Raw genomic sequence first — 25,830 nt, 5'->3', positions numbered from 1 at the left:
TCATATGAACCCTTGCTTTAGTTATTGTACATTTATTTTACTTTTGTTATCAAAATCTCACCTTTTGTTATATTTCCAGTTTTTTAAATGTTGGTTTATGCTTCATTATTATTTATAAAATTAACAACCATTATAATTACATCTAAGATATTTAACATTATAGTTTAAATTTTTTTGGAATGAATTGCACACGTATTATTCTCGAGATATTTAACTAAAATAAAACCTAATATTAAATCCTTCGAGTATTTTTTTTTTTTTTGTGCGGAGAAAAACCCGTTTAAATTCCCAAACCGGCTAAGGCTTTTCGCTTTGAAGACACCAAAAATCAAAAGCTTGAGCCATATCAATGGCCATTCTTGCTCTTCCCCTGTTTTCCTCCTTCCTCAAACACCATACTTATCTCCTTTCCATTAGCTCTCGGAAGCCGCTATCTTTTACCTTCTGTAAATCCCCTTACCGCCGTCAATTCAACAAAACTTGTGCCTCTGCCATTACTCCTTCCACCACTCTGCACCATTCATCCACTGGTTCCAAGACTTATGGCTCCAAGGCTTCGGTTCTTACTTTTCAGCAAGCAATTCAGCGTCTCCAGGTCATTTTCTTCATACCCAGATGCTTATTTCTCTCTCTTTCTCTCTCTCTCTCTTTTTTTTTCTAAAAAAAACTTTTATGCTGAAGAATGAAGGGTATTTTTTTGGGTAATGAATGTATGCCTTATGTTGTTATTACGTTCTGTAAGGAGTTTTGTTTATTTTTAAGGTAAGTGTAGGCTTGTATCTATTGATTGGATTATCTCAATGTTTGGTAGTGGAAATTTGAATGTGTGATGGTGTGGATTGTGAATTGGGTTGACGTTTAAATATTGGGCATAATTTAAAAAAAAAAAAAAGGAATGCTTTTTTCCACAAGCATTAAAACTTATATTCATTTTGAGAACACTTTTTTCTTTATGAAAAAGAAAAAAAAATGACGGTTGCAAACATAACAGTTCAGCCTAAAGTTATTTGTTGATACAACATAATTTAAAATTTACAAATATAACAAAAGTTTAGATTTAACTCTTGGAGTCGGGTTAGTGATAGATCATATGGCTAATAGGCGTTTATCAACATTATAGTACATTGACAATTAAAATTCTATATTTACAAGGAGTAAAACTTATACTCATTCATAAGGTCCTCAAGAATCTAAATAAAGGATCAATGGCTTCTAATTTTCCTTGGGCAAATTTTATAATCATATGTTGGATATATGGGTCATGGGTAATTGGTTAAGCCACAAAATTGTTGCAGTTGGAGTCTTTGACTTCACGGTGTTAGTTTCTTCTCTTATTTTTTAAATGTAGCCTATTGTTCTTCAATGTCTATTACATTTTCTAAATATTCGTAAGTGTTTGAGTCTGCTTACACACACTTCGACCAATCTCACGGGATAACTTACTTGACCCTAAATGTTAAGAAAACTCATAAAAAACTAATTCCTAGATAGGTGGCCACCATGAATTGGACCTCTATTACATTCGTTTTGTGATCAATTTTGTCTAATTACTTGCTCAGTGATGATATCGTATGATAGTACTGATTCAAGTATCATCGTTTGGTGATAATAAGGTTAATCTGAAGGTTTGTCTTTATTTCATCATCACATGGAACAGTTCTTTTGATGATTATTTCAATAATATCACAGGAATACTGGGCCTCTGTTGGATGTGCTGTGATGCAATGCAGTAACACAGAGGTAAGTTCAGTGTTGACATAACCGTGTTATCTTATCTTAAGTTTTTTTTTTCTTTTTTTTTTTGTGATTATAAGAAGTTTTTTTTGGTATAAGGGTGTGGGGCGTAATGTTGCATTATTTTAAATAGTTTCTCTTCAGGTTGGTGCAGGAACCATGAATCCCTTGACATTCTTAAGAGTTCTTGGTCCAGAACCCTGGAATGTTGCGTAAGTATTCTTTGACATGTATCTACAGGAGAGAATGCTCCATTATATATTGTCTCACTTTGGGTGTCTTCTCCATTGCATAATTAGAAATCCATGGATCGTTTGTTTCTTTTATCATTTTTTCGTTATGAAGTTAGGTTGTAAAAAGAGTCTTGATCATTTCAAGAATATGGTCCCTGCCTAGGGGTGGTGTTTTCTTTGGGGTAGGGTGTGTGTGGGTATGTTACTTTAGTCTGAGTTTGTGAATGTTTCAAGAGACTTTTTAGAGATAAGAAACAAGTGCATCAAAAGAAAGTGCAAATTCTCCTAAACTAAACTAAGTTGTCGTGTGTTGACTATGATCTACAAAAATGTTTCTCATCCTTGGAGAGCTATATTTTGTGCTTAGTGACTTTCCTCTCTCTCTCTCCTTTTCTCTCTTGTTGTTGTTTATTCAGTGTGTCGTGGGTGATGGTACGGATCCCTACTTTTGAGAAGATAAGTGGTTGGGAGATAGACCTATTTGCTCCATGTTTCCTTGTATCATTTTCTTCTAGGTGAAATCATTTTGTGGTCATTGATCTCTCTTGGTCAGAGAATAGCATTTTCTCAATCTTTGGTCTTATAATCTATTAACCAATGGAAAAAAAAAATAAACGTTATGAGCCTTCTCACTATGTGGGGTTTCTCATCCTCAGAGAGGGTATTTCATTGGTCCCAATATTTTGGATGTTTTATCTTTGGTGAACCCCTTTGCCTCCGTTTGTCAAGTTTTTCTCCATGTTAAAAGTAAAAATTTACAAGAAGGTGAAGTTTCTTACCTGACAACTTCTCAATGGAAAAATTAACATGACAGATCGTTTTTTTGAGGATTTTGTCTAGTTTGATGGGTTCATATTGTTGCATCATCTTCTCTAGAGGCCCAACTGAGGACTTTGACCACTTTTTTGGGAGTTGCACTTTTGCTAGTTTGATGTGTGACAATTTCTTTGCGGAGTTTGGCTTCTAGGGACTAGATCGAAAGATGTGTTCAATGGCCAAAGAGTACCCTTTTCACTAGCTTTTCTTTTCATGAAAAGGGTTGATTTATGTGGATCATGGGGATTTATGCTGTATTATAGGGTATTTGGATGGAGAGGACTGACAAAGTATAGAGGGTTGGAGAAACCAAGGAATATGTGAGGGCCCTTGTTAAGATCCATATCTCTGTTTTGGGCTTTGGTTGCTTGTAGAGCTTCTTTTCTTTCTTTTTTTTTTTTTATAGGTTTGTGTCCTTTTGGTTGGGGTTGGTTTTCTTATTCCCCTCGTTTTTTCATTTTTTTTTCAGTTTAAGTTTGACACTTAATCAAAATGAAAAAATGGTCTATGCTTGTGATCACTGAGCAGTCACATTAGTGAAAACCTAAAAGCTGTTGCTGCTTTTGGAAATATAAAATTTTAATTATCACTGTGGAATTTTTGTATGGAAGGTATGTGGAGCCAAGTATACGGCCAGATGATAGTCGCTATGGGGAAAATCCAAATAGACTCCAACGCCACACTCAATTTCAGGTAACATTTTAGTTTATGATCGAACTTTGAAACCGTTGAATGATTTATCAAGCTCTCTATTAATTCCTGTAAGAATTTCTACTATTTATGTATAAACATTAGTTGTCACTATTTGGTCTTTACTGTCATTATTCTTTTCTTATATGTAACGTAATAGGTCCTCTTTTCTATATTAGGAAACCTAAGTTGCACATATTAATTAAGTTGCACCGGTAAACTCTAGAAACCTTGAGCACCTAAATACCTGACTTTTCGTGCTAGTTTCTTCTTTTTGCCATAAGCTTGTGTCGTCGTTTTGACCATAATTAGAGGTCTTCATCTTCTACCAAAGTTTCACATTTTTGCCTTCATGTTCACTGGAGATATGCTTGCCTTTGTTCAACTTTTGCATTGGGTTACCGGAGGTTTGTTTGCCTGAGTGTTAGTGGTTGCTAGAGTTTTGTTTGCTTAAATGCTCTTGGTTGCATGCAGATTTATTTGCTCAAGCATTTGTGCTTGGTGTTCATGGAGGTTGCTCAAACTTTTGCATTGGGTGAGGAAGTTTGAGACGTAGCTAGGTTTAAGTGTAAAAAGCCTCCTTATGGCAGACACTCACAGTCACTTGATCTTTTTGTAATTATGACATTGGCCTTGTCTCTCTCTCTCTTTTTTTCATGTGCATTTGTTCATTTCTCTCAACAAAGCATGGTTTCTTTAATAAATACACATACATGCATACGTACGTGCGTACATATATATAACAGTTTATTTTTGTCCTTTTTAAATTAAGGGTTCTGATGTGTGCTTATTTCATTATTGTTTTTTGGTTTCCCTCTTTTCATTTATTTTTCTTTTATGTTACATGTGATCACAGGTGATTTTGAAGCCTGATCCTGGAAATTCACAAGACCTTTTCATTCAAAGTCTCTCTGCTTTAGGTAGGACACAATGATTCACTACGATGAATTTCAATTGAATAACATATTTGCTCATGTATAATGGAAATTCACAAGAGCTTTTCATCCAGCTGTTGCAAAGTGGAAAGTATTTATGCATATTTATTTTTAAGATTCTGCACATTTAGACGCTTTCTTATGTTATAAATGATTCTCATAAAAAAGAAACTGTTTAATGCATGAAAAGTTTGTAGATAACCCAAGTTAATTTAGCTGTTTTGACTCACACTAAGTAAAAAACTTCACCTTCTTGGGGGTTATTAATGAAATATACGGCCAGCTGATGCCATATGCCTCTTCTATATGATTCATAGGAATTGATGTTGCTGCACATGATATACGTTTTGTAGAGGACAATTGGGAGAGTCCGGTAATCTGTCATATATTGTCCCATCATTTTCTTCCTTTTCTTTTCTTTTTTTCTTTTTTAGGGATGTGTGTAAATACTATCATTTTCTTCCTTTTATTGTTGTACATCACTAAGAAGTTTCAAATCTACACAGCTTTGACAATTTTTTTGAAAAGGAAACATAACTTTTCATTGATAAAATGAAAATAGACTAATGCTCAAAGATACAATAACCTTCAAGAGGAAAAAAACAAAAGGAGAAGAAATACTAATGAGATACAAAGAGGAGAGACAATAAAAGTCAAACACTTAAAAGTTAAAACTTAAAAGACAAACTCCATAAATGAAACCAAAACTAGAAAGCACAAAAACTATAAAGTCAAAGCCAACAAAATTCCAGTGAGCAGATGAGGTGAGAAGTCCAATAAGGCTGAAAGTACGAGGGGTCCAGTTACAGACCAAACCAACTTCTAAATTGTCGCTTCCAAATTTACAACTATTAGGAGAAAAATGTAACTTCATAAGTAGCGGGAAGGTTAGGCGCATAAACATGAGAAGTCCACAAAAGTAGTTCAATTCCTGGACAAAACCACCAAGCTATACTTTAACTGAAGGACAATAAGGGGGAAATTGGCAAAACGTAGCACACTTTTGGTTTTCAATTTTAAAAGTAGCACATTTTTTAAAAAGTTGTAAACTGTTTTCTTGGTCAATCTTGGGCGAGATCAACCACCAAGATTTCCCTAAAATATTAATATTTTCCAACTTATCGATTGTTTTGGGTTTTCCGGTGCATCTCAGTAGAAAATTAGATCGAGATTCTACCATTTTCAAATCTTTCTAAATCTTATTTAATCTTTTTTTTTTATCTTTTCAAAAAAATTATTCAAACCTTCCAAAATCTTCCACCAAATCTTAACTAATTCTTGCTACTTTTGCCAATTTCCCCAACTATTTCTTGTAAATGACCGTTTTTCCTTTTCCTAATATTTCAGGAAAATCTCGGTGATCGATCTTGCCCGAGATTGACCGAGAAAAACAGTTTTACGAATTTAAAAAAAACGTGCTACTTTTGAAAACGAAAATTAAAAGTGTTCTACTTTGCCAATTTCTTGAATAAGGAGGAATTGACTTCATCTGATGAAAACCACATTTTTCAAAACTTAGCAGGAATTATGAGTGACAATTCTACTTAAACATTTTCACCCTTCTCAAATAAAGTATCAAAATCATCTGCAAAGCAAACCTCTGGAGTCTCCTCAACAAAAGTATCTTGACAACTCCAAACTGGGTTTTCCATTTGTGATTCATGTTTTTTTTGTTGTTGTTGTTTTTTATTATTTATTTAAAAAAAATGCGTGATGCAGCAATGTTGATAAAATGGTGATGTCAAGAGTCATTCCTTGAAAGTTGAGGAAGTTAAGAAACTAAGAATTTTTTTTTAAAAATAAATAAATACATATATTTTGAATGAGCACTTTACACTTTTTAAATTCACTTTTTGATCCGGACTACTCTTTCAGGTACTTGGTGCATGGGGATTGGGATGGGAAATCTGGATGGATGGGATGGAGATTACACAATTCACTTACTTTCAGCAGGTATTACTACCTGGTCATTTGTTTCTGATAGGTATTGTCAGTGTTGTTTAACAATTTAAGTGAAGAATCCACAAATGCAGCTATGTGTGAACATGATACGCAATGCAAATGTGGAAGAAACTAGTGTAGCAAAATTCACTTTATAAGTTGAATTCTTTTTTTTACTTTGTTGGAAGTGGCTATCATATGATTGGATATTGTTTCTTCCTGTTTGAGGGAAATTTGCTGTTTTTAAGATTTGAAATTGGTTGCATAGATTCAGTTATATATCTTACCTGCTTTATTGATCTCTCTATTTCAGGCTGGAAGTCAACAACTATTGCCTGTATCTGTTGAAATCACTTATGGTCTTGAACGTATTCTCATGTTACTTCAGGTGATATGGTGTCTTTGCTGGCCTTATAAAAATATTTTGAGTTTAATGGATATACAAGAGTTTAATTATCATTATTCTTGTGTGAGTGGGAATTTGAAGTCCTATTCAAAGAAAGCTATTTGTCATAAAAGAACAAATTTAAATTGCTTAGTTTTTACATTTTAGTGGAAAAGAAGATGAACAGTATGTATATTTAAAATTTTCCCTTTTACATTCTCCTATTATCAGCATATCCTCATTTCTAAACTTTCAAAAGCCTCACACCTTTTATAGTGTGTCTTGATTCTTTATTCTTTGTCGTTGATAAGGCCTAACACTTCTGAATTCTACACGAAACAATTTTATTTTTCACTGTTGTTGCTCTATTCTGTATTATTGTTATTTTGAATCTTTATTTTTTGAACAATAGTTTTTTCATTGTTGGCCTGCTAGTTGGCTTGTGGAACCTGGGTTCAAGTTTCTTAATACCCATCCTTGGCTTGGGCAATGGGCATTTTCTTAAAAAAGTGGCATTCCATTTTTTTGTCCTTAGAACTCAAGGACACAAATGTACAACCTATAGAACAGATCCTGTTCAAGTAAGGTCATCCGTTTTTTTTCCCTAATATGTATATTTTTTGCAAGAAATGAAATTGTATTTGGTTGAAGAAGTGATTGTGAAAATGAGATATTTTTCTTCCTCATGACAATAAGGAGATATTTTTTGGAGGAGTTATGTTTGGAAGAACGAAAGGTTGAAAGATTTTTGAAAATATATAGTTTAGCACGTTTTGCCAATTGGGTTGGAAGAAAGCACGTGTTTCAAGAAATGTTACGGTCAAGAAGTGGCTTTGGACAACACCAATTTTTTTTTGGGCATAGATTCATATTTTCATGTGATATTCTAGTTTTACGCTGTTTCCCCAATTTCATTGAGTTTTCCTCAATGTAATCTGTGCAGGGTGTTAATCATTTTAAGAAAATTCAGTATGCTGATGGAATCACTTACGGGGAGCTGTTCTTGGAGAACGAGTAATATCTCTTATTTGAGTTTATTTATTCCTTTATTATTTATTATTAATAGTATTAACAAATATTATATATGTATGTATATTTTGATGGAGGAAAAATTCTCCATAGAACTAAAGACAAACTGAAGAAGGCCAAAATATGGGCTCTGCTTGTAGCTAGCAACCAAAGTTTTAAAAATACTTGGATTGTTTAATTTTGATATTTGTCTTTTTCTTTTACTTTTCATCTTAGTTGCCAGTTGACGCTCCTTTTGTAATCACTTTAAGGTGCTTGGGTTTCCCCTTATTTCATTTCTTATTCTTGATAGCCAACTCTTTGGATTAATAGAAATAAACGCACAAGTAAGTGAATAAATATTTTCCCGTTTTTGCTTTTGTTCTTCTAGATATGGTGTGGTCGCTAAGGGGGTGCCAACGTAGTTGAGATGTCTAGATGCGACTACTAGTCCCTATTTCTTTTTTAGCTCTTGTATAACCCTCTTGTAGAGCTACTGTCTCTTTTTATCTATTAATAAAGAGCTCCGTTTCCGTTTCAAACAAAAAAAGTAGCTGAATAAAAATGATTTTGCTTTGTGGGAGTGACTTTGATCTTTATTCACATGCGATCAAGGTTTCTTTATTCTAGTTTATCTATTTATTTTTCGAATAGAATTAATAAAATAGTAAATTTAATGTGACCCTAATTTAAACTTTAAGGTTTAGTGATGAGTATTAGGGGTAAGAGGTTCAATGATTGTTATTGTATGCGTTTCCCTCTATTTCAGGAAGGAAATGAGTGCATATTATTTAGAACATGCCAACGTTCACCAGGTTCAGAAACATTTCAACATCTTTGAGGAAGAAGCTCATTCGTTGCTTGCTTTAGGATTAGCAATCCCTGCGTATGTTTCTTCCATTAATTGTATATGGATTCTCAATTCTTTTTCTATAAAAATCTTTAAAAATATTATTATTTGTGTAATTATTTTTTGACTAGCAAATGGCATATGACATCATAGGTATGATCAGGTTTTGAAGGCATCTCATGCTTTCAACATATTGGACTCAAGAGGCTTCATTGGAGTAACCGAGCGTGCTCGTTATTTTGGTCGAATGCGAAGGTTAGAGCAATAGCTTTAACTTTTCTCTTTCTTCATTTTCTTTCTTCTTAAGATAGAGACTTGATGCAACTTATGATGAAGATTTTTCTTTTTCCTTTTCCCCGGCATTTGTTCTTATTGGTTGATTTTAGTTTTGATTTCTTTATGTGCTGATATTAATTTCATTCCATCAGTTTAGCTCGTCAGTGTGCGCAACTGTGGCTGAAAACCCGAGAATCCCTAGGTCATCCACTTGGTGTTGCTTCTGATCCTGTTGATCTTGTATGTCCTAAAGAACTTCTGGATGCAGCGATCAAAAAGGTTAATATATATATGTTGATGATTTAGTTCGTTATCACTATTGCTAATAATACCACTACAGACAACAGCCAACATATGTGTGAGGTTTGTTTGGGCATGGTAGGATTAGATGTGTTTGATATTGAAAAATTCTTTTAATTGTTGTATCTGTTGTTTAAGGGGCTTCTTTCATTTGAACATTGCCATATCTTTTCATTTTATTAATGAGAACTTTGTATTTTATTAAAAAAAATAAATCTAAGTCTATGTATTTCTGTCATTTACCTTTTTTCTTAAGCTGTAGCTTTAGTATTAAAAGTTATTAAAGTTTACTAAAGTGAAAATATGAACAAAAAATATGCGGATAATAAGTCTTATGAAATATATTGCAACCAATAGTGTGACGCCTGAACTTATAAGATTAAAAATGAACTATTTTGATATTCTCATTCACCAAAAGATTTTGAAAAAGTAGTTGAAAGAAGACTTTAAAATTTTATACTTTTTCTTTGTCCAATGAACTGCACCACGGGCAAAGATTTGAACCTTACTAAGAACTTTGATTTGTGAAACTAAATTTTACCATAATTAGATAGGTCATTGTCTTAGGAGAATAGTTGAGACATATGAGCTAGCCAAGACAAAAAAGGGATTACCAATGAGAAGTCTTGTTTACTTTTCTTTTCCTTTTTAAAAAAAACATTAGAAAGAAAGGCACCGATGCTTGGTGGCTAGTGGATTTAGACACTAGCTCCTTTTAAAGAGTGAACCCAACTGTAACGGGAGCCAGTATAGAATGCAGACGAAGATGAACATATTTAAGACGCAGAATCATCCACCCACTTCGGCTCCCAAAAAATATATCTTTTCCATTGCTTACCAAATAAGAAACAGAACAAAAGAAGCAAGTCAAATGTCGAGAGAAGCTTTATGGGGTTCGGGCAATTATCTCTTAAAGGGAATTTAAAAACTTAATCCTCGGAAGGTAAACTTCTAGGGATTTTTGAAAAGGAGTTAGAGAAAAGTTCATATAAGCTTTTGGGAAGAAGAGGAAACTAGTGCTCCAGAGTTATCCATTTCAATTTGGCCTGTTATCCAACTAAGCTGCTCAATTCATGCATCGTGTTTTGATTATTTATTTTACAATTTCTAAAATACAAGTTATTATTACCTGTACATTTTACTTTTATCAAGATATCATCTCTTATTTGTGACAGGTGCATGAAGATGTGAGATGGTTTGTTTTTGAAATTGGAACCGAAGAAATACCACCTAAAGATGTTGTGGATGCAAGCCAACAAGTATGGAATTATTTATTATTTGTCTTTCTTTTTGAAACATAAAATGATACGAGGCAAGAGATAGAAAAGGATCCTAGCAGATTACAGAACTAGTCCAGTCACTGAAGATTACACAAAACCTTCCTGTAGGTAGCAAATGAAAAGGGCTGTTAGAAAGTTAGAATGGAAAGGAAAAAATTTACTACAAGAGCAATTAAAGTGTGCTTGAAGTGTGTTCTGGCAATTTCCGTTTCCTTCTGTAACAGATTAGTTCTCCAGAAAGTATTCTTCCTCTTATTGTCGTGTTCTGGGAAATGACTAACATTACTATAAAGTTGCTGTTAACAAGCATTATTTTATTTCTCTGCTAGTTGATGTTGACCATGTATGAGTTTTTATTTCAGCTCAAAACATATATGTTGCAGTTGCTTGAAAAGCATAGGTTAAGCCATGGCAATGTGCAAGCTTTTGGTACACCTCGCCGGCTAGTGGTATAGCAATAACTTCACACCTTTGTTTGCATGTTGAAAATGCTTTGTCAATCTTTTGTGATAATTGTGAAGTGGTTATCTTGTAGATTGCTTCTGTAAATTTATTTGGTTGGGTTAAAACGATGGTGGCCCACATATTATTTATGTGCCCAAAATGAGAAGAGGTCTCTTGATCTAATTTTCTTATTAAAAGGGATCCAAAATGCTTAATTATATACCTTCTCTTTTCCTTTTTCCTCGATTTGAATTTACTCTAACTTACCATGGGATGAGGAAGGGTTGGAATTCTCTTTAAACAGCATTTAGTTAATTTCTTCTGTCCGTGGGGTGAAGTGGGGTTTTTTTGGCGCTTTTGGTTAGTTTTTTTAATTTTTGTTTTGTTGTTGGTTAGTTTTCCATTTTAGTGAGCTAGTCGGTTTTTTCTTCCAATGCTTGTTATTTTTGCTGATTAATTCTCCCTTTAGGAAGTTACGTTGAAGATTCCACATTAGAAAAACCAGGGGACCTCACACTCTTTAATTAGATAAATGAGCTACTTCTCTCATTGCCAGTTGCCAATTGTTTTTTAGATGGAACCAATCTTATCTAAAATCTTACAAAGATCATCAAGCCCAAAAGGATTTTTGGTTAAAAAAAAAGTAATGAAATCCAATCCAAGAATGGTGAACCCAAAGAGACACCCATCTTGAGGGGACATGTTGAGGACCTCACAATAGAAAAATAAACAAACAAAAGACGTCACACTTTTTATGGGATAGATGCACTCATTGCCAATTGGTGAGGCAGAACTCCAAATTATTTTAATTGGTTGTTTCCCATAACTTTTTGTATTGTGGAGCTCATGTTTATCCTTTATGTCAGGAAGTAGTCCCCTAGAACCTGGACCGTTGCTTCTCTAGAAAAGAAAAAGAAATCTTCACTCTCAATTTTCAATGTATATTATGTTTGTTATAGTATATATTGAGCTAAGAAACACAAACACAACACGACGTAATTTCACTGACATGCCAATTTCTGATAAAATTAGGGCATAGATATATTGGAGACAATTTAAAGAAAAAAACAATTTAATATTATTATTATAAAATACATCCATCTATCATATGTCAATACTTCCCATTAAACAAAACGTGTAATGTAACTTAAAAATAAAATATGCTTCACACAAAAAAGTACAAAGTGAAGTCATTTATTGAAATCTTAAAGGATATAAAAAGATTTAGTTGGCTGGACTAGAGGAAGAAGATGTTAGCCTTATACTTTATGATTAATAATATATAAGGATTTAGTTTATAAGTTGTCTACTTTTTCCCCATAATCTTAGGTTAAATATTTTCCAAGTTGTGTTCAAGCCATGTCCAAAATTAGAAAAATGAATATTTAGCGTGTTCAGAGTGTATTAGTCCTTTGTTTTTGTTAGTTTAGGACAATTTGGTGTGCAAGTTTGAAATGTTAAGCCTGAGAATGTTTAGATTGGGAGATTAAGTTGGGTTGGTAGTTTGGATTTAAGAGAACTGTGTTTGGGATGTAGGCTTAGGAAGTTTGGAATAGGAAGTCTATCTTTGGAGAGATGGTTTACAAAGTCTTGAATTGAGTTACAGATTTGTAAATCTTAAGTTTATGAAATATTTAGTTTTATTTAATCAATCGTTAAATTTTATATTAGTTTAATATGCCATCTTAATTATTTTAATGTAGTTAAGTTCCAAATGAAAACACTTTAAAGGGTGGAAGCTTTGAACTGGGTTTGGTTTTCCGTTGTAATGTCTCCAAGCCTTTTTTTTTTTTCTCCCCATCATTGTAAATTTGTAAGTATTCTGTAAATGCAAGTAATTGATTGTCTGTTACGGCTTTCATTGTATTGTTGAACTATAATATGTATATGCTTTGTGAGACATACTTATTTCTCCCAAATTCATCGTATTTTATTATTTTCAAATTTTAAATGTTCATAATAAAATTTTCAACCTTTTCAGGTCAAAGTTGAGAGTCTGTGTTCTAAACAAGTAGAGAAAGAGTTTGAGGTCAGAGGACCCCCTGTTTCAAAAGCTTTTGATGACCAAGGAAATCCTACAAAGGTGAAGGACTTCTCATCATCATTTGGATATTTTGGAACTCAAAAGATTATCCATTTATTTTCATGGCGATACTTAATTACTTGAGTAGCATTAGTCTCATATCATTATCTCAATGAAGTGGCTTGTTTCCTTTTTTAAAAAAAGCCTTGAGTAGTGTCGTAGAGTAAGTTACAGATACAATTGATGCTTTCTGGAGGAAAAATAAAATGCATATTCAACAGACTTGTAGTTCTACTATTTCAGATTTTTCAGATTTTTCTGCGAGAACTGGTTCGTCTTGTTGTTAACAATTTTTCAGGAATTTCCCCTGAAAGATTATTGTATTCCTAAATAAATCCACTTCAACCTTTTCATTCTTCCCAATTCCCTTGGAGTTTCTCCACTCAATTTATTACATGCCAATGTTAAAAACTATAATGAAGTGAGATTCACAACAGAATTCGGAATCTCCCCCACTAAACCATTCCCTCCCAAATCGAGAAACTGAAGATCAATGGTGTAAAACCAAGATGAAGATAGAATTCTTTGAATAAATACCTCTGAATGTTATTCAATTTTGGAGGGAGGAGGAGCTTTTATAGGGAGCTCAACTCCAACGGTTAAATTATACAAGCCACCAGTTACTGGTTGTTCAAAGACTCAAGCTACTGAACTTTATTTCTAAACTAAAACAAACTAAAGTCAAAGAAAGTCCAAGAGTAAACAAACAGTATTAATGTCATTGATTTTAGCAAAATTATAGGTGGTGGGGTTGTTGTATGTGAGACTCCATTTCAATGGCAGGTGGGAAGAGGGGTTCCAATTGGAGAGAGCTTGATGATGGGTGTGGAAGGAACTGAGGTTGAAGATGCCACTGGTTCTCGCTGGAAAATCACCGATGAGAGGGGCAAAGAAGACAAACCATATTTGAATCTTGGTTGTCTTTTATTTTTATTTTTATTTTTAAAAAAATGATATTTTGCCCAACCAATAATTAAATAGTCACATCGTCAATATATTTTTGTTTACAACTAATCTAGTCATCATCCTAGTCAACCTTCCGTTAAGTCCCTAACAGTTCTGTTTCCTTGAGGACTTAAAGTCTAAAATTGAGCATTATTGTAATTTAAGGGACAAAAATGTTAGATTTTGAAACATAGGGATCAAATAGAAACTAAACCTAAAACCTAAGGACCAAAATAGTATTTTTCCCTTTTATTTATTATTCCCCTTATGTTAGTGGGTGAATCAAAGTCCATAGTTTCAGGTTTTGATTTCTTAAAAAGTAATTTATTGGATGCTACAAGTCCACATCAAAATGATATTTGTTCCATTTCTTGTTGAAATATCTTATTTTCACTCATGTAGCTTATGAGAATATGTATTTTGTGATAGGCTGTTGAAGGCTTTTGCCGCAGATACTCTATCTCACGCGAATCATTGTACAAAAAGATCGATGGTAAGTTTCCAGAGATTGGTATTAAAACCACACAGGTTTCATTTAAAGTTCAAAACTCAAAAGTTGCTTTGCTTTTGAAGTAGTAAAAACGAAAATATCTTTTGTAATAAGATGCTTTGTTTGTTACATTCCCCAATAACCATCATGGATTGACCTAGTGGTAAAAAAGAAAGCAATATGAGTAAATGACTAAGATGTCATGGGTTTACTCCATGGCCTATATAGGAATTAGTTTCCTGCGAGTTTCCTTGACACCCAAATGTTGTAGGGTCAGGTGGGTTGTCTCGTGAGATTAATCAAGGTGTGTGTAAGCTGGTCCGAACACTCACGGATTAAAAAAAAAATCTGGTCATGGATATGTAGCTTCCTCGTGTCTCCACAAAAGAATGCATTCGTCACTAAAGGCTGGAAGTATACTGCAAAGTAGATACTCTTTCGTCTCAAGTTCTTGATGTTATAATGGTTTTTGAAGAGTCCTTTTTCATGTTTCAGGAAAGACAGAATATCTATATGCTAGTGTAATGGAGTCTTCTCGGCATGCTTTAGAGGTTCTAATGTCCTTTTCCTCTTTCCACCCTTTCTTTTTTTATATTTAACACCTATCTGCATTTTTTAATAAGAACTTTTTATTGATATTTTAACAAAACCTTTCATTAACATAATCAAAATAGTCTGTGCACCTGCTAATCCTCCCTCCCCCTTTGCTCTTTGTATAACCCTCATGTACATTGAGCTTTTGTCTCTCTATTTTCCAATATTAATAATAGGGAGACTTGTTTCCTTTCCAGAAAAAAATGCTCAAAATACAATGTCGTAGAAATGGATAATAAATGTTCATATGACATATTACCCTCAGTATTTTATGTGAATTGTTTATCATTTAGAACTGCTTTTATGGGAAGTATCAATAATTTTGTAACCAAAAGTTCAGATGATTCATTTTTCAGTGAATTTAAAGATGTTAAATTTATATTAATAGTTAATGTGAGTATGAATAAGTTATGGTTTGTCATTGTAGTCAGTTTTACTAAATTCCCAGTGTAATTGATCCTGATGTTATTGATCCTTTGGTACGTGATGTTGAATATTTACTTGTAATATGTTATAACTGTTGTGTTTATAGGCTTATCAAATTTTACTCTAATGTATCTTTTGTTTTGTTCTAGATTTTTTCCGAAAATTTACCTGGCATTATAGCTAAAATATCCTTTCCAAAGTCAATGAGGTGGAATTCTCAGGTATTGACAGAAAGCATTTTCAGTTGACCTAATGGTGGCACTTGCATTTTGGTTCCGTTCTCTGTTTTTTTTTCTTTTTGCTACTACATCACTGTCCTTTTCTGTTGATCTGCAGGTCGTGTTTAGTAGGCCTATTCGTTGGATTTTGGCCCTCCACGGAGATGTAGTTGTTCCATTTTCATATGCTGGTGTTTTAAGGTGGTATTTGATTTCTTCCTGCATCTCTGCATCTTTGATATCTACTTGTGAAATGTGGACTTGTGCATGAGAAAATTGTTTTCCAAGTATACGGCCATAGATTGGCTAGGTGGAGTTAGACAAATATAGGGTGATTATTAAATGGCCACTAGTTCTAGCTCATAGGTTAAGCCGAGGTTCTTTCTTCACATGTGGGCTCATATATTAATTTCTTATTCATAAAGGTCAACATGTAGCTACTGATATCAACTCGTTTTTATCTTGAACTCTGGTTTATATCTTGACAAAATGGTTAGAATGGTAAAGTTTATGGGAAATCCTCTTAATTCAATATATATTTTTTAAAATGAGAAATGTGCACTGTCAATTAAGAACTTACGAAGTACAAACTGGGACCAAGGAATTACATAAAGACTCTCCTAATTGTTATACTTGTAATTCCAACATTTAATTAGTGACTTCCACATACATTTTTTGTGAGGTTACGCCTACCTTTTTGTTATTTATTTTACGTATTTTCTTATCAATACGCCTATACACTGACATCACAACTTTTTTGTCTAGTGGGAACATATCCTATGGTCTTCGTAACACTTCGACAGCTATTGTTAAGGTAAGTAGTTTTATTGTAAAAACTCAACAATTTGATATTCCCCATAGATATTCCACCATCTGTATTAAGGAATAAGACTCTGAATTATCCTAAATCCAGTCAACTCTGAGCCCAAATGGCATAAAACCTGATTTCGAAAATTATTAAATAGTAACAAAATAATGATTAATCTATTAAAAACCCATCTTAAGAACACTCCGTGAGTGAGTATATTTCTTTACTGTACAAATTCCAAGCCTCAACTAAGCAATTCTTTGTTTTGTAATTAATTTTATTGGAAATTTCATAAGCATCTTAATTCAAAGGTTGGGATTCCTTTAGGCAACTTCAGTTTTCGGAGGGGTTAATCTTTTGATTCTTCTTAATGAGAGTTGAGAGCTTTTGTTATTAATTAAAAAAAAAAATCTAGAAGCCTCTTAATTTAAAGGTTTGGATTCATTATTGTTACTATGATTTTCAAGAGCTTTTGTTTCCCAGTTTTGGATGTAATTCTACTCATTCTTCTTAACGGAACTTTTGTCAGGATTTGAAACAAACCCACTAGTTTAATAAAAATCTTAATGCAAAGGCTTGGGTTCGTTTTCTTAATTGAGATGGTATATATCTTACTTGATGTCTAATTACCAAATGTTATTTGATCAACAGACCAGGTTTTCATGGGATAGGTCCCTTGCATTTGCTCTTCTATAAGTGGAACAAAAAAAAGAAAATTCCAGGTTTCATGGGCTATTTGCACATGCCATTAACTATTCAATCAATGTTTTAGTATGTTGCTTACTTATAATTAAATTTACTGTAACCCATCAATTTAAGCTTTTGAATTTAGTGGCATTAGAGTAGGTCTTATATTTGAAACTCTAATGCATTTTCTCTCCGGTTAATATTTATTTTCACTTGTTGGGTCTTCTATACATTTTCAATCCCACAAGCGAGGGAGAATGCTAAAGTATTGACATAATTAAATTTACCCTAACCTATTGGCTACTTTTGGGTTGAGTTTTCTTGTTTTTGTAATATTTGATTGTGGCTTTGGATCATGTCACAGGTAGACAGTGCAGAATCGTTTATGGGGGCAATGAAGGATGCTAAAATTGATCTTGAAGTTGAGGTGGGATTAAGAATTCTATTGTATGGCCGTGAAAGCATTTGTTAGTTACAGTTAGCTAGTTTACTCTTTCACCAGAAATCAGAAGTTACGTGATGCAAATGATAAATATAATTTTGTAGTCATTTAAAGTTTTTGTCCACACATTGTTGTTTAAGCTGCACTGCATGTACTAAATGTGTTTTAAATCTTCTCCTATTTCGGGACTTAAATCTCATCCTTCATTAGTTCATTTTATGTGTTTTTTTCAAAAGTTAAATGACTACTTGCTTTATTATTATTTTTATTATTATTATTACTTTAAATGGAAACAAGTCTCTACATTGATATGATGGATGAGACTAATGTTCAAGTTTCAAAAGGGAAACATAAGTATTTGCTTACTCAGGACCGGAAAAGAAAAATCTTGGATCAGTCTTCCATGTTGGCACAAAGCATCAATGGGAAAACTGTTATTCATGAGGACTTGCTTGATGAGGTAATGTAATTGTGAAGTTCTTGATTTCATGATTCTAACAATTTCATTAACCAGTAAGATAATGTCTTAGGTCGTAAATCTTGTTGAGACACCTGTTTCAATACTTGGAAAGTTTAATGATTCCTTCTTGGAGCTTCCAGAAGATCTTCTAACAATGGTAAGGTTTTTGTTATAGACGGTATGATTTGATCGACAATCTTTATAGTGGTTATGAATTATACGAATTTGATAGGATATAAATTCTACTGGGATAAAATATTAGTAAGCGTTTGAATTTTAATGGTTAAAATAAGGAGGGGTACAATTTTTAACCATGCAAAACCGCAAATGTATGATTTTAGTTTTAATATAGTGAGAGCGTGAAGAGTATTTTCCTCAAGATTGATGTTCTAGTTCACTTAAAATATGTGTCTATCTTGATAGATTAATACTTCTTTATAGATAAAAATATATAAATTTAACATAAAAGCAAAATATACTTCGCGAAAAACCAAGTGAATCTGTCCTATTTTTTTTTAGAAATTGACCTGTGTAGCTATTTAATTTTCCTTCCAAAATATATGGTATTTTTCCTTTAGGTTCCCCTTGTTAGATGATATAATATTAATTTACCTTCACCTATCAACTTAAGCATTTGGGTCAATTTTTGATTTAAGATGGTATCTAAGCAGGTGGTCCAAGAGGTCGTGTGTTCAAACCCCTACAGTGTTATTCTTATTTCCTCTCCATTTAATATTGATTTCCACTTGTTACGTCTTTCATATATTTCAAGCCCACAAGTGAGGAGTAATGTTAGAAAATATGATATTAGAGTTACCTTCATCGATCAACTTAAACTTTTGAGTCAATAAGTGATTTAAGTTTATATTATATCATCTAGCACTCCTTTTTCTTCTGGTATCAGAATTTTATACTATTTTTTTGTTAGTTTATTGTTTCTCTACATAAAGCAATTCTTGGTCATGGAAATTTTTTCTATATTGGTAACTTTTTTCACAATGAATTTAGGTATCTCTCTTTACTATCCTTCTCTTTCATGTCTGCCATTATGCTCAGTTTATGCTGGTTTAGCCGTTATGATTCATTTCTTCAGTTGTCTATCAGGTTATGCAGAAGCATCAGAAATATTTTTCGATTAGAAATGCTGATGGAAAGCTGATGCCATACTTCATTGCTGTGAGAGTCACTTTGTCATTGCATAGATCTCATTATTGTACCATCTCCACATTGAAACTCTTGTTAATTTATTTTTGGTTTGGATCTTTCTCTTAGGTAGCAAATGGGGAAATTGATGACAAAGTTGTAAGGAAAGGAAATGAAGCAGTCCTTCGGTAATTTTTTATGCATTAAGTCCTGATTATTTCAAGTTGTAATGATATGTATATAAACCATTACTGATAAATAATCAGTAAATGCATCACATGATAATGCAATTAGTAATTTCATGAAATTTTTTTATTTTCAAAAAGTAGGCAAGGATAAACTCTTTCTTCTCTCATTTGACTAGTTGAAGGTTAATTTTGGTTATTGACTGAAAAACAATAGAATAATTTTTTGAAATGTCTGAAGCTATTTTTATCGACTATGAATAAATTTTATATAGATGTTCTAATTACTTAAAACTTAGCACAAGTTTTACCACACAATTTTTATTAGTTATGCATTTTATATGTGCCTATAAATGACTGGAGAAAACTAGTTCACGGAATTAAAGTTTCTGTGGTTGAATTGATTTTAACATATATAGAAGATGTAATACTCTGACAAACTATAGTTTAACAAATTGTGTTAAAGATGAAGAAAAGTGAATTTATTTCAATTAAGTTGTTTCTTAAAATTAAATATTTTCATCCTTACTTCTGTTCCATATTCATAAAAAAAATGTTCTTCTCAAAAATATACTAGAACACATTTCTTTCTTTTTTCCCTTATACATCATCTACTACTTATAATCATCTATTACTTTTTCAGAGCTCGCTATGAAGATGCCAAGTTCTTCTATGAGACAGATACGAGTAAAAAGTTTTCTCAGTTTAGAAATCAACTGAGTGGTATTCTGTTTCATGTGAGTTTTTATTTTTGCTGTATCATGTATGATTGGTGTCTTATATGGTCTTTGCTTTTTCTTTGGAATATGATGATGGTGTTATGGAGTGTCAACCTAGTTGAGATGTTCGGGTGGCCCTCCTGATCCTATCTATTTCTTACTCTCTCTCTCTAAGCTTCTCTATTATTCTCCTTGTATATTTCTCTTGTACTTTGAGATTCTATCAATAAACAAGCTGGTCTCCATTTAAAAAAAAAATATGATTGGTGTCATTGGTGTTTTTACGTGGGAAAACTGTCGATATGAAGTTGAGAATCTCATCCAAACTATCAATAGTATTAATTGTTACACTTTTGGGTCACATAAAAAATCCCATTACAAAATTGTTCGAGATTGTTTTTAGCTCTACGCTTGTGCTTCTACTTCTAATAGCCCAAATTTTTTCAAAACAGGAAAAACTAGGATCAATGCTTGACAAGATGACACGTATGGAAGCTATCGTTGTGAATCTGAGCCTTGCAATAGGAATTAGTCAAGATTTGATTCAAATTATACTAGAAGCTGCATCCCTTGCCATGTCAGATCTTGCTACTGCTGTTGTCACAGAATTTACTTCACTTGCAGGAATCATGGGACGACATTATGCTTTGCGTGAGGGTTTTTCAGAGGAGGTACTTGGTGTTATTCATTTTATCTCCTCATAAATTGTCAGAATACTGCAGGTTCTTTCTATAGTTAAGAAGTTTATACATAGAAATCAAAGTTGGTGGGAGGAGATAGCTATTGCCTGCTGCACAATGCAGATAGGGGAAACTTCAATGGAAAGTTGTGACTTGTTCAATAAAAATGTGCAGATAGGGGTAGACGACAGATTGCAACAGTTAGCTGTCCGGTGTTATTAAAAGCAGACCTAGACATGGTTGCCAAAAAAAGTGTTGAAGTGAGAGCTATTGTTTTTTTAAATAAAAAGATTAAGGAGAAGCTAAGGAATGATCTAAAATATTTCTCTACCCAATCTCTCACAAATGGCTATCAAATTTTTTAAGATTGGGGCACCTTGAAGCTATTGTTTTTTTAAACTGAAAAATACTCCTAAATTAAAACTCTACACAATCTCCCATGAAGGTTCTAATTTCTTAAAATTTCCATCATCTTGCTACAATTTTTTACATACATAAATACTCTAGCGGCATACCAAATTATCTAGTAAGTTTAACAATTGACCACTATATCTTTGAGAATAATATTTTTCTAGTATAAATCTGTCAAATACGCTCTAAATATTTTTCCTATTCCAATTATGATTTTGACTTGGGTTCACTCTTTTTGTGATTGTTCCAGATAGCAGACGCCTTGTTTGAGATCACACTGCCCAGGTTTTCTGGAGATATCCTTCCAAGGAGTGATGTTGGGATAGTTTTGGCTGTTGCTGACAGGTCAAACTAGAGCTCAAAGTCCATCTAAATTTCCCTTTTTAGTATCGTTGTAATTTATTGCACTGAATGTCTGTACTTATCTTCCATGTATTTTTGTAGATGATTACAGATCTAATTTATGCATGATAAATGATTTACAACATTAAATAGAACTTAGGGTTTAGTTTTTTTTTATTTCCACTTTTCTTTGAAATTCTAAATATTCAATTTACACTTTATTGTTTCCTTTAAAAGTTCATCTATTCATAATTATCTATTATTCAGTTTCATATGTAGGTATTTTTAGATCAATAGAGTTTAATGAAACAATATTTTAGGGTTTTATTTTGTCTTTTAATTTTTTTTTTATGTATATTTTTTTAATATTTCTCAGTTCCATTTGAAGTTTAAGTCTTTTGAGCATTGGTCTCTTTTTTATGATATCAATAGAAAGTTCCATTACTTAAAAGAAATACAACTATGTTTATTCTCCTAGAATGCTTTACCTGAAGGTTCTTTATTTATATGAGCTCTGCAGATTAGATAGCCTTGTTGGCTTATTTGCTGCTGGCTGTCAGCCTAGTTCTACAAGTGATCCATTTGGCTTGCGGAGAATTTCTTATGGCCTTGTAAGTAATTTTAAAGTACTCATAGGAGCCAACAATTGCAGTGGGCTAAGCTATTTGGTAATGCTTTCTAGGTCCAAATATTGGTGGAGAAGGATAAAAATCTTGATCTAGGGCGAGCACTCAGACTTGCGGCTGATAACCAACCTGTTAAAGTTGATACCAACGTTATTGATAATGTAAGAGGCAGTTTTACATTTGAGTCTGTGAAAACTGTATCGAAGTACGTTAATTTCTTTCAGCATACTCCTATTGATGGTGGTTTTTCCTATATGTAGAAGTTTTATGCCCAACTTGTACAGTTTGTGCCGTACAAGTAATATAAATGCTTAGATCAAACATGATTAGTCTTACTGTAATTATATATGCGTCATGAATCTTTATCATATTGCTAAATCTTTTCCTTTTCAGGTGAAACTATTTGTTACTCGAAGGCTTGAACAATTTCTGGTATGTATGATCTTCAAATGAAAGAATCTCGTGACTATGAGTAGACAATTTGATTTCCTGCTCTACTTAATCGTTTTCAATATAGTAAAATTCATATACTGATACTTGATGATAGTGGTTTCACTTCAATAGTCTTTTTTACCTCAATGTAGTTCTTTTTTGTTTCAACATCTAATGATGTTAGTTGCTGCATGCGTCCATTAGTCATTTTTCTTTTCTGTTATTTTAACTGTACATTATTCATTCTAGAGCTCCCAATTGGAACAAGAGAGTTTCCTTTGAACCTCACTCACTTTTTGTTAAACTAAATGGTATTGAAGTAGGTTTTTCAATGTCATTAGGGTTTCTATTTCAAGTGATCCTACGCTTAGGGTTAAATGCCCATTTTTTGGTTATTCTATTTCCCCTTTCATTTTCTACTCAAGTCGCCTGACTGAACTTAAATGATGCTCTTGCTCTAGGAAGTGAAAATTTCAGGTTCAGATTAAATAGCCTAATTTATTGCGAGTTATATGTTAGTTACAGGTTATACATGTTGTGAATCCCCTTTTGTATTCTTTTAAATCTAATTACCAGTTTGATGACATGTTAATTGGACATATTTTATACACTAGTAAGCGATAACTTGTTTGCAGGTTGATAAGGGTTTGAGTCCAGAAATAGTTCGTTCAGTTCTTGCAGAGCGTTCAAATTTTCCTTGTCTGGCAGCAAAGACTGCTCATAAGGTATAATATTCGTTCTTGGATTCTTTGGTATTACATTATCAATTCTACTGCAAATTGTTTTTATGAATTTTTATTACACTTGTAATAGCCTTCTCAAAGGATTCCGCTGTCTGATCTTTCTACCTTATTTAATTACACAATTATAGGGTCAATATAAACAAACAATCCCCTTCTTTGAATGATAGAATTCCCATTCAATATTGAAGGATCTTATGGAGCATAAACAACTTTAATTTAGTTAACATGGCTGTCAGCCACACTTCTCAAAAAAATTAGCATTTGCTAGACACATAATCTAGCGTGTCTTTCACAGTTTTTTCCCCTTCTTTTTGTATCACTTTTGAGCAGAAAATTTGATTTAACATATGTTTTAACAATTGTTTAATTCTCGATGGTTACTGTGATAGTCACAATAATCTTCTTTGTTTCTTCATAAATATTTTTTCTTGCTTAAATAGTGTACTCTTATGGTATGATTTTAGATGAATGCTATGTCAAAAGGCGATCTCTTCCCAAAGATTATAGAGGCATATGCTCGTCCAACAAGAATCATTTCTGGGAAGGATGTTGATAATGCAATTGAGGTAACCCGATTACAATTTTTTGTTGATGAGGAAAATCGTTATGTTTGAGAGTTTTAAATTTGTCCTGATTTATCAACCTGTCACTGGGTGGCTGGTTCATATGTTGACCGTAGAATGAATGTTATTTTGTGCCTTTTTAAAACTACGTCAAGGTCTTTAGCCACATTTGGAGGACTTCTTAAAGCTATTTTCTTTTGTTTCTTCTGATTTTGATTTTTTATAAACAGTATTAGACTTACTATTTAACGTAGCTCATGTTTCTACAAAACATATTTTTAGTTCTCTCAACTGAGATTTTCACTCCTCCCAAGTTTCTTCCTTCTCTTTTTCACAACTGCTTTAAAATGATTATATTTTCTCAAATGCTTCTCTTTCTACTTGTTATTCTCTCTTAAGGTTGATGAGGCAAACTTCGAATCGAATGAAGAAAGAGCTTTATGGAATACGTTTTTGTCAATTAAAAACAAAGTTCACCCTGGTATATTCTCTTCATTAGTCGTAATTTTGTGCCAATTCTACATCTTTTTTTATGCACAACTATGGTTTGAGGTTGTGGTTAGATTGATTTTATTTTTCATTTGCTCCAGGCATTGAGGTCGATGAATTCTTTGAAATATCTTCAAAGCTCATTCAACCACTTGAAGATTTCTTTGAGCATGTCTTTGTAATGGTGGTACGTTGCTCTTGCCTCTAATCAAGCTTATAGTTGTTTGTGTGTCTATCTCTCTATGTACACTCAAATTTTGAAATCTTCAAATGTTAATACATTGTTATATATCAGTTCTAGTCTGAGAATTAGTCAATAATGTGTAAATATGTTCACTTGGATTCTTACCATAGACTAACTCATCTTGGAAGCATATAAACGCATAACCAATAATGTCCAAAGAAGTATCATGTTTTCATGTTTTCTCTGACTGCTATCTTCAATTAACTACTCGATTCGTCCATAATTCTTTCTCCTTCATTCGTTGCAGGAAGATGAAAAAATCCGTAAAAATCGGCTCGCTCTTCTTAAAAGAATTGCTGATCTTCCAAGTGGCATAGCAGATCTATCACTTCTATCAGGATTTTAATTGACATTATAATGCAACTAACAAAAATAGGCCCAAGGAAAGTGAATCATTGGGAGGAGTAACTAGATGTTGAGTGAAGGCTGTACGACATTGTAACAAGTTCTTTATAATTTTTCTAGATTATGGTTCTGTATAATGTTGAGGCTTCTATTAGCTGTAACATTATCATTTTAGGCTTTGCTTCATTGATCATGTTGAGGACAATAAGGTTTTGCAACATTCATTATTCCTATAATCCAATAAAATTTGGAGACCTTAACATATAAGTTGCACTTTTGGGAAGGTGTAGTTATGTTTGGCTAAAACAATGTTGCAAAGAATTTTTGTTTCAAAGTTTTGTAACATTCATTATTCCTCTAATCCAACCATATTCATTATTACTTTTGCAAAAACCCTTATAGATGAGTTGGTTATTTTTCACTGCTTACTCCATCTCTATGATGTTTTCAACGATTCCCGTAGGTCATTACCACACTCTAACAAATATTGCATACAGCGGCCAACTCAACTATCACCATTTTTTTTTGGTTCGTTTCTAACAAACAACTTGATTGACCATAGATGCTAGAAAGAAAGTTTTGATCAATAGAAGTGTTTTAAATATAGATTTTAATTATTAGTTTATAGTATTTAATAATTGTGTTTTTTTACTATAGTTAACAATGATATATTGTCTAAGAATGATCGACGCATTCTACTCGTCACATACATTTAGAAGATTAGTTGTTTCTTAGTAGTCTCATGACAACCAAGAAATATGTATTATTATTGTGTATACTTGGTAAGGTCGACTACCTTGACTATCTTAATTTGTAAACTTTTCTTTGTATATATGAAACTAGCTTATTGTTGGCTATGTTTC

The 25,830-nt window shown here is 32.8% G+C and overlaps 1 protein-coding gene across 2 annotated transcripts; it reads left to right on the top strand.

Annotated features, from left to right (window-relative positions):
- Positions 1-283: 283 nt before the first annotated feature.
- On the top strand, positions 284-25,273 carry LOC101209684 (glycine--tRNA ligase, chloroplastic/mitochondrial 2). 2 transcript variants are annotated; one of them, XM_004140460.3, is made up of 36 exons: positions 284-595; positions 1,690-1,740; positions 1,879-1,946; positions 3,395-3,476; positions 4,330-4,393; positions 4,726-4,781; positions 6,284-6,361; positions 6,663-6,737; positions 7,678-7,748; positions 8,512-8,628; positions 8,746-8,847; positions 9,021-9,147; positions 10,344-10,427; positions 10,811-10,897; positions 12,874-12,975; positions 14,350-14,413; positions 14,906-14,961; positions 15,580-15,651; positions 15,767-15,849; positions 16,414-16,462; positions 17,508-17,570; positions 17,956-18,045; positions 18,116-18,202; positions 19,150-19,221; positions 19,318-19,376; positions 20,017-20,110; positions 20,545-20,763; positions 21,434-21,528; positions 22,046-22,136; positions 22,208-22,312; positions 22,545-22,583; positions 23,219-23,308; positions 23,791-23,892; positions 24,289-24,370; positions 24,480-24,565; positions 24,870-25,273. In XM_004140460.3, the coding sequence occupies exons 1-36, from the start codon at positions 350-352 to the stop codon at positions 24,966-24,968; spliced, it is 3,207 nt and encodes a 1,068-aa protein (XP_004140508.3). In that variant the 5' UTR covers positions 284-349; the 3' UTR covers positions 24,969-25,273. The 2 variants fall into 2 exon arrangements, with proteins under 2 accessions (XP_004140508.3, XP_011656852.2); XM_011658550.2 differs by lacking the exon at positions 4,726-4,781 and having other exon boundaries at positions 452-595.
- The last annotated feature ends 557 nt before the right edge of the window (positions 25,274-25,830 follow it).

The sequence above is a fragment of the Cucumis sativus genome, chromosome 6 (assembly GCF_000004075.3).
Source record: "Cucumis sativus cultivar 9930 chromosome 6, Cucumber_9930_V3, whole genome shotgun sequence".
In the NCBI taxonomy this organism is placed as follows: Eukaryota; Viridiplantae; Streptophyta; class Magnoliopsida; order Cucurbitales; family Cucurbitaceae; genus Cucumis; species Cucumis sativus.
Note: the sequence above shows the minus strand (reverse complement) of the source record. Positions and strands in the feature narration are given on the sequence as shown.

Coding starts and splice junctions, on each gene's coding strand:
- LOC101209684 (XM_004140460.3), top strand. CDS start 350: ATGGCCATTCTTGCTCTTCCCCTGTTTTCCTCCTTCCTCAAACACCAT. Junction 6,362..6,662: donor AATTCACTTACTTTCAGCAG/GTATTACTACCT, acceptor TCTCTATTTCAG/GCTGGAAGTCAACAACTATT. Junction 7,749..8,511: donor GAGCTGTTCTTGGAGAACGA/GTAATATCTCTT, acceptor CCTCTATTTCAG/GAAGGAAATGAGTGCATATT.